Here is a 14,698-nt window from a genome sequence, read left to right on the forward strand (position 1 = left end):
TAGAAGCTCCTATATGGCCCCATTTCCAATCATGATATGGGGAGGCAGAAATTTGTAATATGTTGGTTTTCTTGAAATGCAGGATGTTCTCTCCCTGGGACATAGCCAATAAGTAATTGTCAGATACAGAAAAAAATCATAGACTCATTTAATGGAGGAGGAATTTAAGATCAGAAATTGACTGCAATCTAAAACCAAAGTTAGACCTCAATGTTTTGATTGCCAGACTGATTTTGAAAACCACACCTAGGTTACTTGCACAAGTTAAACAGAGGGTCAGTAAAAGAATCAGCACCTAATTCATCAGGCCATAATGCTCTCCATAGCAACTTCTGAAGCCAAGTAATATTTCTTTATGTATAAAATGAAAGCTGCAGTTTTGAGCAAAGATGAAGTAACTGTTAAAGAACACATTACAAAAACACTATTCACCCATGATCTTGTTAGGAATTAGAAGGGCTGATGAGCAGATAGGAAAGAAGAGGTATCAATGCAGCACCAGCAGCTTTTCAGAAGACGTCACCTCCTTCGCCTCCCAAAGCCATTTGGAAAGTAAAGCAGCTGTGTTCTATTTTATAGTGGTTACAGAGCCACTAAAATACAATAGCAATAAAACCACATTTAGCAACACTAGCTGTATTAAAAAACACAGCAATGTAGATGGTGACATTTTAGTTATACTGCCATTTGCTTTCACTTTCATTCAAAATCACAACTTACCCTAGTTTATAACAATCACAGTACAAATTATTCCTGCCAAACCACTGTAATTCACAGTTTTAACATCAAACCAAATCCTTTTTTTTTTCTGTGCTGCATGTCCATAAACATATATATACAAATACAAATCCCTAAGTTCTATATCTGATCACTTCTAGGATTCAATAAATAAGAACTAGAACTACTTTTAAATATTGGTAATAATTAATTCATTTCTATATAGCATATAACAAATTCTAAAAATACAGATTCATTTATTTTCAAGAAATACTATTCCCAGTCTTCAAATATGGTCTTTTATTAAGTTTTTCTCCTAGGAAATAGATTTCTGAGAACATTAAAGCATATCATAGAATCTTCTGGGTTGGAAGGTACCTTAAAGACAATTTAGTTCCAAGCCCCCTTGCCATGGGCAGGAACACCTTCCACAACCCCAGGTTGCTCCAAGGCCTGTCCAGCCTGGCCCTGAACGCTTCCAGGGATGGGACAGCCACAGCTTCTCTGGGCACCCTGTGCCTGGGCCTTGGCAGCCTCACAGTAAGCAACTTCTTCCTAATATCCAAATTAAACTGCCCTCCATCAGTGTAAAACCATTCCTCCTCATCCTGTCACTCCATGCCCTTGTGAAAGACTCTGCAAAGAATAATGAGTTTGGTAAAACTATAGCTCAATGCTACAACATCATTATTTCCACAGCAAATAATAAGCCTCAATAAACATACTATTGACACAAAGATCCTTTGTTATTCTAGCACATAATCATCCAATGTTTTGGGAAAACAAATTTTATTTCTGCTGATTGTGGTATATGCATTGATGCCTTAAACTCTAGCACAGAACTCATGGCATTTTACATGCAGGTATTTAGAACACACAACTGTATATATCTAAGAGTATAAAAATAGTGACGATCACAGAAAGAAGCCAGGTTACAGTCAGAATAAGGCACAAGAGCACAGAATTCTAGTTATCCAAAACTGCAGCTCACCAAGATCCAGCTCTGTGCACAAGAACACCCACCAATGTGGTCAAATACCTATAAGTGTCAAACTTGCAGCTCGGGTGCAAATCCACCTGGAGGGGAAGGCAGAGGCAGGACCACGCCACGGGCACAGCCACACAACCAATCCCACCTGGGCCACCAGCAATGCAGCTCCCTGTGCCACGGGACACAAAGGGTCCTAAACCTCCCCTGGCTCATGCCAGTGCACATTAGAACCTCAATGTTGTCAGTGTGATTCTCCCAGAACGCTGCCAGGTGGGAGGCTGCCCTTTGAACAATCCCATTTCTAACAGAAGTGTTATTACAGTGGTTCATATCAACGCAGCTCAGATCTCAACCAGCTCACGTAAGGGTTAAAAATAGAAAGTGCTATCCACTGGTTTGCTCTGATGTTCCTGGAGATATTGTCACTGGATGTATCCTCAGAAGAATTCTATTCAACACCTCTGTCTTTAAGTACAAAGCTGTAGGCTGTAGCAGCTTTAGGAAACATAAGTATCCTTTTTTCTGCTGCACAGTATCTGTGTGTGAAATTCTCTAAAGGGGTTTAAGTATTTACCCTGAACACTATCAGACAGTTTCTAAAATTTTCCTTATCCTGTTGCAGAAACACTTCAAAGAGAATCATAAACACAGTCTTTTGTGCTTTCAGCACACATGTTGTTTTGGAAGCTTAAGTCTGAATTCCCTCAGAATTGTAAATAATTTCTTTTCCTCAAAGATGTGCAATGCAACTTTACTTTCTTTTTTTTCTTTTTACAGTTTCATTGTGTTTCTACTACAGACAATGCTAAATCTTTTCTCCCATTTCTAACAGCTAAAAATATTGGGGTCATAGAAATTATTGCCTGGAAAAAAAAGGAAAAAAAAAAAGGAAAAAAAAAAAAGAAAAATAAGTCTCCAGGATCAGGTTTTGTTGTTGTTGTTCAAGATAAAAGATACATTTCCAGAAACATGTGACTTCCAGTGTACACAAAATATAATCTGCCAAAAATACATTTATTTAAAGGCTCTGGCCTAAACAGATAAGGAGAGCCCCAAAAGACAATAAATATGGGTAAAATTTGGGTTTTTGAGCTGCCATGTTGTTCCTGCATTTCACAGCTCATTAGGCAAATCCGATCACCCATGGCCACATGGCCCTCCAATAAAGTGTGACACTGCAATATCTGAGCACCACGGGAAAACCAGAAGAGAAATTAAAATAATACCTCAGAGTTCCTGGAATTTTGGCTGACAAGGTCAAACCAATTCAAGTGTCAGTTAAGTTGCTATGCAATTTCTGAAAGAAGCTAAGCAACTAACCAGCCTGTTTGTGATCCCATTATCTGTTTTTTTAAAAATAATTGGTTAGTTGTTTAAAGTGCCAAAGTCTACAAAAGCTAGGAGAATTCCTTGTAAAAGCATATTTTTTCTTAGAGCTTTTCATGGTTATCCGGGAACTGAAATGCTCTTGATTTAAATACACATTTAAACCCTTGCTTTAATTTGGGAGAAAAAAAATGGCTCTGGGCTGAGATTTTGTAGCTCAAGTTTCAGTGCAGACTCAATTCTAACTGTCAGGCTGTAAGCCCCTGACAACAGTGGCTTCTAGCTGAAACTATTACATAGTTCATATACAGCAATAGGGGCAAATAATGAAACAGACATCAAAAAGGAAAGAAAAATAATTTTACAATAAAATAGTCTTGCTCTCCGATTTCAATTCAGTTGTGTAAACTGATAAAAAACCTGTTATTAAGAATAACAGTAATAACAAGACTAAAGACAGTTTTTAAAAAGTTTTAGAAATCAAGATGAAAGTTGTGCAGAAAGATACCAGCCCGCATGAAATGCCACTTTGACCATTCTGCTCACACCGAGTGTGCATGCTTCTGCTTCCGCACTACTACAAATTAAAAGGTGTGCTACACTTCATTATCATCAGCTGTTTTAAGATGCCAAAAAATGAAACAAATGGTGTAACAACTACTTGTGCTTCAGTTATCCCATTAAGAAATTACTTCCTCAAGATCTATGTTTCATTCCTTTAAGTAGTGCCTTCAGTGTGGGCAGTGAAGCAGTTGTGCTGTTAAATGCAACTCAAGTCACTCACACTTTTCTCTACATTTCAGTTCCAAGCTCTCTTTCTGTCTTGCCAAATTCCTGCATAAATAGGTGGGATTAAATGGAGCCTAGCCTACCAAACATAATTATATGTGTTGTGATTTTATACTGCAATGAAATTGATACATTTTAATAATGCCACACTAGGCTCTTTCCCACTAAAGTCAATAAGGGTTATTAAGGCCAACTGCCATATAAATACATTGATACATTGCTAAATGGACTGTCAAAGCAGGAAATACAATTCACACCATATAGCACTGTAAGGTCCTTTTTTATTTTTTAAAGAAATACTAGATATGTTTAAAAAAGCCTTCAAAAATTCAACATGCAAGTGTAGCCATATATGTTTACTTTTCATTCCACAAACAAAAATAATTTCAGTGATTTACATTTTACTTTTCTCACGTGAATCCACCTAAAACAAAATAACCAAAAAAAGACTGTTGGACTTCTGCAGTTCTTACAGATTTGGTGTGGTGGTTACAGATTTTCATAGCTAAAATAAATGTCAGATTGCAAGGTTTGCATGATATCAGACCCTGAGAGACAAATTGTCTCTCCACTGAATCTCAGAACAGCTACAGCAAGACTTGCTCACATCACATGAGATTTCAGCTTTTCAGACTTCTCTTTACCCAGAAAGCAAAGCCTGTACGGTCTTTTTTCAAATGGTAACTCTCCCTTTGAATTCTGCAAGCATTTATCCTGATGTTGCAGGCGATAACGTGTTAATCTTGGATGACTTTTAAAAAAAAAACCTCCAACATATGAATAGCCTTCATATTTTCAAGGGAGGGGGAGAAAAAAAGGAAGATTGGTTAAACTGCCTCGGATTTAATGGCTCATAAATTCATGAGGTAATATTGTGGGAAATGCGATGTTTTATCAGAATGTCATTCAAATGAAAGGTTTAACATTTACATCACAAGAGTGAGCTCTAAGTAAAACTATCCTCAGGGAAAGAAATGCCAGGAATAAACATTCTGATAAAATTGTCTGCTTGCTATAATGTACAAAAATATTTAATAAAGCCCACAGGTTTGAAGACACTGGGCTAAACTTCCTGCAATATCACACTCTGCCGTGACAGAAGAGTAATTACAATCAGCAGAACCAGAGATAATTTTTGAAACTTTTTTTCCTTCTTTAGTAAACAAGGGGAAAACCTAAAAAAATACACAGAAGGTCCCTGAGACTGACTTTTGTCTCACTCTAGACACATATATAAAAACGCTACGTCAACAGTCGTTCAGCTCACACACAAAGAAAAAATACATGCTTAAATATTTTCTTTTAAGGAAGAATTCCTTTTAAGCAGCAAAATCCTTCCAAAACTAGATCAACAATTCTAAGACATTTTACTTTTGGCATTTTAAATTATTCTCTTCTTTTTTATTTTATTTTTTTTTAAAGAATCATCCAGCTAAAGTTATAAATCAGGAGAAAAAAAAACTCCAAACATTGAGTGCAGACTACTGGCTACCTTCAAAAATACCCTTTAGGTTTAACTTAGCTGCGGAAGCTAAGCATGCCCCAAAGCAGCGCAGTTTTAGTGTTAAACTGCTGTTGAATTCGTTACCCCGTGCTGTGGAAGCGGGGATGGGGCTGGCGGGAGCCGCCCGGGATCGCTCCGCGATTCCGCGGCCGGGAGCGCCCAACGCGCGGCCCAACACTGCCCCCCGACGGCGGCCGCCAGCGCCGCAGCCCGAGCCGCGCCCCCAAAATCCACCCACCGCCCCAGCCCGAACCGCGCCCCGCGACCCCAAATCCACCCACCGCCCCAGCCCGAACCGCACCTCGAGCCCCCAAAATCCACACACCGCCCCAGCTCAAACCCCGCCCCGTGACCCCAAAACCCTCCCCGCATCTCCAAAACCTGTCCCGTGACCCCAAAACCTGCCCCGCAACCCCAAAACCCGCCCAGCGCCGGGGCCCGAGCGCGGCCAGAGCCCAGCACACCGAGAGGCTCGGCGAAACAGACACTGCCAATTAACGTTCTCCTCTGTCTCCTCCGATAGATGAAATTAATTGTGATTAATATGTTATAAGTCATAAAACATTAAAGCGATTCTTAAAATATAAATTAGAAGCAGCTTCTGTCTTGGCCCAAGCTTGGGTTTGCTGATAAATATCATCCCGAGGCTTGTTGAAAGGAGATACACTGACGCCACCGTGTTTCTAATTAGAGACACATGGCAATGTCACACCAATTGCAGAAAACCTAACCCTTGAGAGTTCCAGAGTTTGCTGTTTTTCCATGTTTTCAACACACAATGGATATAAAATATCAAACATTCTTGTCTCTACCTCATCTAAGCCTGTGTTACAAGAGAGTAAGTTGTCATTTGAAAGAAAAACAAACCAGAAGACTTTTCTTAAATTATAAGGGTCGTTCAAGAATGTGAGCACATAAGAACACACCAAAAAGAGGGAAACAATCCCCAAAACCCAACAAAAATTCAATGTTCATTGATTTCTTGTGGCAACTGATTCCACAATTCAAATGTCCACTTTTCTGGGCACGTTTTCTGAGTCTGAACCAGAACTGAGCCACAGCATTTCCTGTCAAGAAAGGTCTAAGGAAGGACCCAAGGTTCTTGCTGCACCTCAAACACAGCCCTGACACAAGTGGTACTCAGCATCCTCAGCTACAACACAAACTCTTCCAAGCCGGTACAGGCAACCTGAGGCTAGTTTATGCCACGGCCAGAAGAAATGACCAAGCAGCAGCTTCTGATGCAGATGGATGGAGAGGAGGACAATGGGTTTGCCAGCACAGCCCCTTCTGAGTGCCAACCCAGAAAAAGGCATGCTGGCAACTGCTCTGGAGCTCTGACAGCACAGGCTCTGACCTGAGGCTCTATGTGGACAGCAACAGGGTAACAGTGTTTGGCACTGAATCCCTTTTCAAGAAATGCACAATGTACTTTGAAGTACCCAGAAATCATTATTACATTGATTCTTGAAATAATCCCCTCTTGCAGATTCTGGCTTTGGTCTAAGAGTGCAGGTGGACCACGGACAGTTGTACTTCCAGAAGACCAATTTTGTTCTCAGCTTTCCCACTGGCAACTGCTCTGGAACTCTGACAGCACAGGCTCTGACCTTGAGGCTCTACATGGACAGCAACAGGGTAAAAGTGTTTGGCACTGAATCCCTTTTCAAGAAATGCACAATGTACTTTGAAGTACCCAGAAATCATTATTACATTGATTCTTGAAATAATCCCCTCTTGCAGATTCTGGCTTTGGTCTAAGAGTGCAGGTGGACCACGGACAGTTGTACTTCCAGAAGACCAATTTTGTTCTCAGCTTTCCTCTTCACACAAGCACCACTGTTGTCACTAGCAGAGGTGACTGTCAGGGTGTTGTACAAAAAAGTTGACAATGCACAGTGTTTGTGTGGTGTAATATGTGGCTGTCATCTTGTGAGGCTCTAAAAGGCTCATATGAGGCTTTCAAACTTTAAAAACAAGCAAAGTCAAGAACTAACTAAAATCCTGGGGTTTTGGATCTGATTTTGCTCACATTTTTTCTGGCTACTGGGGGATAAAAGTAAGAGGAGACAGTGAAAGGCTGACATTGATTCTGCTTCTCATATGTTCTGAATAAAGTCTAAACCCCATTACTACAGCACAATTAAAAACACAATTGTGAGTGTTCTCAGAATTAGGCCCTAGAGGCTTTAGACTTTAAAACCAGTACTTACCATAATCTCCAGTTTTCTCCAAAATTCTTCCAATTTAGCCATAGGCTTAAGCCACCAATCAGTGAACTTCAAATACCTCTTGCCTTGGAACCAAAACTGCCTAAGCCACTCAAATTCAACCTGCAAGATAAAAACATATGGCACCATGAACATCCACAGTCCTTATCTGGGGCAGGAATGGGGTAATGCAAGAATCCAGCTATACCTGAACCAGCTGTACCTAGTCCCATAGGAAAGGAGACAGTTAGCAAAGCAGGTCATTTCTAAACACACCTTTAACTGTTCCTCTCTAAACACACCCAGATGTTTATTTCTATTCCACATCCATTTGTGACCTGAGCTACCCTCTTCAAACCCAGAGAGGAGCAAAACTCAACTCCTTTTCCCCTGCTTTTTACATGGTGTACATGTATGACAAATATTACAAATTCCAGCCAAATATGCACCAACTCTGGCTTATTGTGATTAACACTGTGGGTTTCAAATTGTTTCAGTCACAGAAGATGGAAAAACACTTGCAGTTATAACATTGCTAGAATGCAGCCCAGTTGCTACGGAATGAGAGGGTGGCACACAAGGAATCACAGCCTCTCATCCTTCACCAGACAGCCCAGTTAGCAAAGATGCTGCTTTTCTTTAAGAGTAACCCATAGTTCTGGTCTTTAGAATTCCATATTTATCTTTGTTGTGGTAGTTATGTTTCACACTGAGTTCAAAGCTGCTTTAATCATTATTCGTACCACAAAGAAGATTTGTTTATCCCTGCTCAGCACTGAAGATGCAAACAAAGACAACCTACCAAGGTGAAAGAATAAAGAAAACTGCCCAAAGCTGTCACCTAACACTCCCCTTCCTGCAAGAGAAAACTGAACAGCTACAGAAATCTGGAAGTGGTCCAGTTGACATTAACTGAAGGTTTGGTCCATACAGTAAAGACTACAATTAAAAATACTTAAATTTTCAGTGCATAAAAAGAATAATAAAGGAAATTTGTTAGTAAAATATAGTATGATTCGTTGCCAGACACAGATCTTAAAATGTTTTTAGTCCTGACTGCTAGCCAGTGACTTTTTAGCACAGAAGTTTGATGACATCCTTCCTAAAAAAAAAATAAAAAATTGAAGGAAACTTTGCTTCCTCTATAATATTAATGAGGTATGAAGGACCTAGTTATGGTTTGGTAAATTAAAAATTGAAGGAAACTTTGCTTCCTCTATAATATTAATGAGGTATGAAGGACCTAGTTATGGTTTGGTAGAAAAAAAAACAAACCAAAACTAGTATATGCAGTTTTGGGAAAGCTGAGCATACCATTCTTCAATTAGGATTTTAAGAACTGGGGTTTTTTTTCTCTTCACTTCTTTTTGAGATTTTTGGCCTCTACCACGTGCTGTACAGCAAACATGTTCCATGAAATTAATCATGAGGTCATTAATCAATGAAAAAAAATTGTATTAAGATCAATCTTAAAATATGATTCATCATAGATCTATTTCAGTCAATCTGATTTTTACCTAGTCATATTGATTTGTTGCAATAATCTATGTAACTTCACTGTAATTGCAGTCTGGCATATTGGCCAAAATTTAAATGTATCTTGATCCCATACAAAATACATATAATTTGACCCAAAAGAGTATTTTTTTAGGTCTAAGACCTAAAGTAGAGCAACAAGCTAGTTCATTTTCTGCAGGATTAGCTGGTCTCATCAGAGGTCAGTGTGTACCTAATTGCAATAAGAGGCTGTTTAATGATGTGGACTGCCATCTCACACAGCCATCAAACTCTGCTCTGCATTCATCTCACAGCATCTCTCTTTAGCTCTAGCCTGGGTTAACAAATTGGGGTTGGGGAGAAAACGTTTCACCCTCCAAACTGCTTGACAAGTGTCTGCTCTGAACTATGACCTCTGAACAGATATCTGTTGATTCTAAAAAAAGAAAATTATCATGATGAGGCAAGGGTGACATTATTTCTCTTCTGTAATAACTTTTCTCTCTAGCAGGAACCACTCCTCTTGGCTTGTCTCCTTCCATGCACAGAAGCTTTACCATTAAAAAAACCTCAACACTAAATACTGGAGAGACACAAAAAGCTCATTTCTAGCCCTATTGGAATGGAAGTTTAGAGAACATTCAACTTCTGTGACAAAACACTTAGGTTAACAGTTCTTGCTAAGTAAGGATTTTGTCAGAGAGTTTTAATTTAGAGACTTCCATACATGATAACTTCAGTTATCATTAGAAAGTATTTTACATGACTGAAGGGGACACAGCTTAAACATATTTACATATAAAAATATACAGGCTAAGTGTCTGAGGAATAACTTTCATCTTCTAATTGATTTTCACTTATGACTTATCTGTGCAAGTCAGCTCAGAATCAGGCCTCATGTGTCTAATCTCAACATATTTTCGAGTTGTCCTTTAAGCAATGATTAAAGGCCAATTTTAGGTTATTGCCAATACTGGGCAGTAAAAGGCCAACAGTAGCATTTGACATTCTGTGAGGCAATGCTCCTCAGTCAATTATTTAAAAGTACTGGTTTTCAGTACCACACATGTAGGCAATCTACATTTTCTCTCTGCCATACTAGTAGCCACCAACCATGGTGTCAGCTCACTGTAATGTGCTAAAACAAACTAATCTTCCTTTGGCTGCCTGCACCACTCCCCTTCTCACCCATGACCTCAGTGTCCAACACCACATCCCTTCAACTCAGCTAGCCCAAGTTTCTACCTCCCCATGCATTCTCCAAGCTCAATTTATTTCCTGCTGCCATAAAAACAGATTTGCTGTAGGCAAAAGTGACTGTACTTCACAAGCAACAGGGCAGCCAATTCAGTCTCTAGTTTTAATAATTGTAATCAGGATCTGATTATCACAGCTAAGCAAACACCCTGATGTGAACAAACCCCCACCTTTCCAACTTAAGTACTTAGTTTGAAACCTGCCATATTTTCAACACAATCCCATGACACAAAAGACTACCTCTGGTGTTTTACTACACTGAGAACATCTGAATATTAGTTTGGTGCTGGCAAATACAGAAGCCTTGAAAGTACCTCACACAAACATGAACTATTAGCAGATTTTGCATTAGTCAGAGCAAGACAAATTTTCTTTGAAATGTGAAGAACAGGCTGGTGAAGATCTTTTCTGCAGATTTATTCTTATATGTATGAGCATTTATATTGTCTGTCCAGCAGTATTTAATTTCCTTAAAAATAATTTAGTTGCCAGTGGTTTTCCCCAGGTGCCTCTGTTTGGGATGTACTCAGCAGCTGTACATGTTTAGGAAAGCCAAGCAGGAGGAAAGCAGTAGGAGGAGCAAGAGGTTCCCATTCAGAGAATTGTGCAAGATCATTTCTTTTGGGATAAATTATTCCTGACCAAACAACAGCCTGGTTGTGACTGTGTGTGAGCTGTCAGGCTATTGTACTCCCCAGCTGCCAGGTAACTGCATTTGTTACACCCCTGCCACTGAAGTGTTTGTGCAGACTGCAAGGCCACGAGCTGCACAGACAAACTGCACGTGAACACCCTTAATTAAGGTTATCTTTACTTACAACTACAAAGTACACACTGGGAGTGAAGTGACTCACACATCTAACACACAGCACATACCTTGCAATTACTCAGATATTCCTTTGAAGGCTGTTTTAGTGAGGGACACCATGACAACAAAGCTAGGTTTAAAGAAATATTAAACTTCCACCTGGCTGCCCACTAGAGATGCTAAAATTCTCCTCAGGTTAGCATCTCACTTCTTCAACAGGAATATCTCTGTCAAGACATCCAAGACAGGGCCCTGAAAAATGAACTCTGGGAAATATAACATCAAGAAAGGACATCCCCCAGATACTCTTTCAGAGGTTTCTCTGCCCACCAAAAATCTAGAAAAAAATGAAGTCTCCACCTATGCTTCAGATCCTCAGTTCAAACACACTTTATCAGCACAGCAAGTCAATTTTCCTGCCCAGGAGTACAAAAGTGAAGGCACAGAACCATTCCTCATTCTTTCAGACCCACTCTTAGGCTTTTTCCCCCGAGCAGACACAGATAATTCATCCAAGCCTCATTTGGCAGAGCAGTTAATTTCAGCACAGTCTGTGAATCTGCTAAAGTAGTAGACTTTAGCTTGGTACTGTGATGGTTCTGTTCTGGTTAATGGTCTCTGATGATTGCTTTGGAGGTAACAGCAAGGGGGTAAAAAGAATGAACCCATAGCATTTCAGGAAGATAAAGAACCAAGAAGAATGGCTGCAGCTAGTTATAAGAGTTAAAACTGAAGAACTTCAGTTAGGACAATATTTAAAAATAAAATACAACAATAACATCACCTCTAGACACTATCTCATTTCAAGCTCGTGATCTCTGGTTCAGAAGAAGATAAAAAAATTTGCAAGGAGCTTTATGAATAGCACAGAAAGCTGTATATCAGAAATACACAGGCAAAACTGGGAAACTGGGTGGCAGTTCTCCATTAATCCTATGGAGATCTGGATTTTAGTGCTATTTTGATTTTACATTAAAAACTGCTAACAGACTAAGAGTGTGAAATGAAAGGTTCATTTTCATCAGTAAGTAGTTTGATTCTTTTAAGAAACAAAACAGTCTCTTGTTCTTCCATCTGCCTGATAAAGTTTGAACCTAAAACCTGTATTAGTGCCTGAAAAGACAAAGATTTATTATACAAGAAGGTAGGAAGCTTTTATATGCAAGCAAAGTTGCATTAGCTTCACAGGTCTTTGCATTTTCAGCTCAGCGATGTTTGAAAAAAAAAAAAAAATTGGCATTTACCACAGAGATAAGCCCCTAGAAATTTTGTCTACTTGTGCAGCAATAAATGAAATTTAAGGAGCACTCTAATCCCAAGATTTGACCTTGGGATAAAAAATTAAGGAAAAAAAAAAAAATTGGCATTTAGCAAAGAGATAAGCCCCTAGAAATTTTGTCTACTTGTGCAGCAATAAATGAAATTTAAGGAGCACTCTAATCCCAAGATTTGACCTTGGGATAAAAAATTAAGGAAAAAAAAAAAGAATAGTAAAATAGGTGGATGGGTAGTCTCTTTTCAAATTTAATATAGATCCAGTGTGTCTACTAAGTGCACAATAAGTACAAGTTAAACAAGGATTGCTGTTACAGTATATCCCATATGTGTAACAGGAAACATCCCTGTATGTCACATTGCAAAATTATTCAGGTGACTGCAAACACCAGGGGCTACTCTCTCACCTGATGTAAACAGCACATGGCTTTGATGTTAAAGGACCCGTGCAAATTTATACCAGCTGTGCCTGTGGCCCTTGCTGTGCAAACCACATATGCGTGTAGTTTTATGGACTGAGCCTGATTAATGTTTTGTAAACCCCTGCATGCATCAGACTTCTTTAAATTGCCCTAGGAGCTGTTTTGGTAAAAGTCAAGGGCGCAAATCTTTTGCCAACACTATGCTCCATTTTAGCAACTGTAAACATAATACAGATAAAAATGTGTTGTACAAAGTTTTAGTAGCACTACACAATATTATATTCCTCAGCAGACAGAAATTTAAACATTTTATATGAATTATAATTTGAGTGCAAATGACCTTTGTACAGCTTCTAATTTATCTTAGTAGAAATACAGCACAGCTCCAAGCAAGAAAGCACTTCCAGCTTCAGTGGAATCCTGTCCAAGTGCATTATTAATACACTTGAATCCTTTGTAGCACTAAATGACCTGATAAAATATGTTCCTCACAACTATTTCCACTGTATTTTCTTCAGAACATACTTTAGAGCACACAGTCACAATTGTGCCACCCATGGCATTATGCAAAGACCTGGTTCAACAAAAACCAGGGAGGAATAATGGAAAAAATCTACCTGCTCCTTTCCCTCTAATCCCTTCTCTCTCTTCCTTTCTGTTAAAGAAGTGCTAGAGTAGTCTGTTTGACCACCACACTGTCAGTTCTGGTGCAGCATTTTGTGAAACTTCTCTCACTTTACCAGCAGAGGGATCTTAAGAAGGAAAAACAAAAACTTCCACGATAATCCCAATTACTGTACCCAAATAGAAAAGTCATAAAAGCCACATTGCAAACTCATACAAAGCAATGCCTTGTAAGCAGCTGAACACAATTAATTGCTATTAACTCCATATGGAGATGCACTGCTCAGACCTGGCTGAGGTATTTTCAGTGAAAATAATCTCACCTCATTATGTATTTCTTCTACTTGCTTCACCACTGCAGCTTCCAGTGATTTCAAAGACAAAGCCATTGAATCAGGATCAGTCTGTAAATTCTGGAGTGCCAGTTCACACTGCCCAAATATGTATTCCAATGTTCCTCTTGAACACTATAAAGATACAATAAAAACTTACATATAGCCACTTCAGAAAATTTGTATTTCTCAACTACATTTCATCAGCCAGCTGTGAGGTGTGGTGCAGCACATTCACAATTCACATCTGATAAGCCCAGCTGGGAGTTAAGGCCTGCTACCAACAGAAAACCAATTGTACCTCAATCAAAAATAAACAACAGCAGTTAATGAAAAGAGTTTGAGTCATAAGCATAACAGAAACCACAATTCTGATAAAACACCACAGTGATGCATACATGGCACCAGGATATTGGCTTTACAAGGGACCAAGAGTGAAATGGTTTTGGTACTTACATCTGCCACCCTGTGAGTGGAGCTGAAGCGAGGTGACAAACCAGCCAGAACACAGTGCTGATGGGTCATATTGAGGTCATCTAGGGACAGATTAGAAAACCTTAAGTACAGGGAAAAATTATACTTAATCAAAGTTAATCTGGTTGAATATGAATTAAGTACACTACTTATCTTGCTTTAATGCCTAGAGAATTCAGTCACATGGCTCCAATGTTTTGCAGAGCACAGTAACTATTAAATATCCTAGAGTCACAAATATTTCTACTTACACTAGCCTTCTCCTATACAGTTTAGAAATGGCATTTTCCCACCTCTCATAGGGAAAGATCACCTAAACAAATTAATTCCTCCAAAGCTGAGGAGACTACTAAGTCTAGACTACGGAGGAGACTAAAGAGGCTACTTGGAAATTACAATCTCTTTTCCCAAAATCACTAAACATGCTCAAAGTTCTTGAAAACAAAATGCTAAAAAAACCCCAACAAAACCT

General features: G+C 39.1%; 1 protein-coding gene across 3 annotated transcripts in view; it reads right to left on the reverse strand.

Annotated features, from left to right (window-relative positions):
* The window catches only part of FTO (FTO alpha-ketoglutarate dependent dioxygenase), a 227,421-nt gene that overhangs the window by 154,374 nt on the left and 58,349 nt on the right, over nucleotides 1–14,698 (reverse strand). For all 3 annotated transcript variants that reach the window (XM_039721230.1, XM_039721229.1, XM_039721232.1), the window contains exons 5-7: nucleotides 14,209–14,288; nucleotides 13,744–13,887; nucleotides 7,541–7,660 (exon numbers count right to left, since the gene is read on the reverse strand). In XM_039721230.1, the coding sequence (XP_039577164.1) occupies nucleotides 7,541–7,660; nucleotides 13,744–13,887; nucleotides 14,209–14,288 (344 nt within the window). The remainder of the gene's footprint in view (nucleotides 1–7,540; nucleotides 7,661–13,743; nucleotides 13,888–14,208; nucleotides 14,289–14,698) is intronic.

The sequence above is a fragment of the Passer montanus genome, unplaced genomic scaffold, assembly GCF_014805655.1.
Source record: "Passer montanus isolate IOZ18808 unplaced genomic scaffold, ASM1480565v1 scaffold45, whole genome shotgun sequence".
Taxonomy (NCBI): Eukaryota; Metazoa; Chordata; class Aves; order Passeriformes; family Passeridae; genus Passer; species Passer montanus.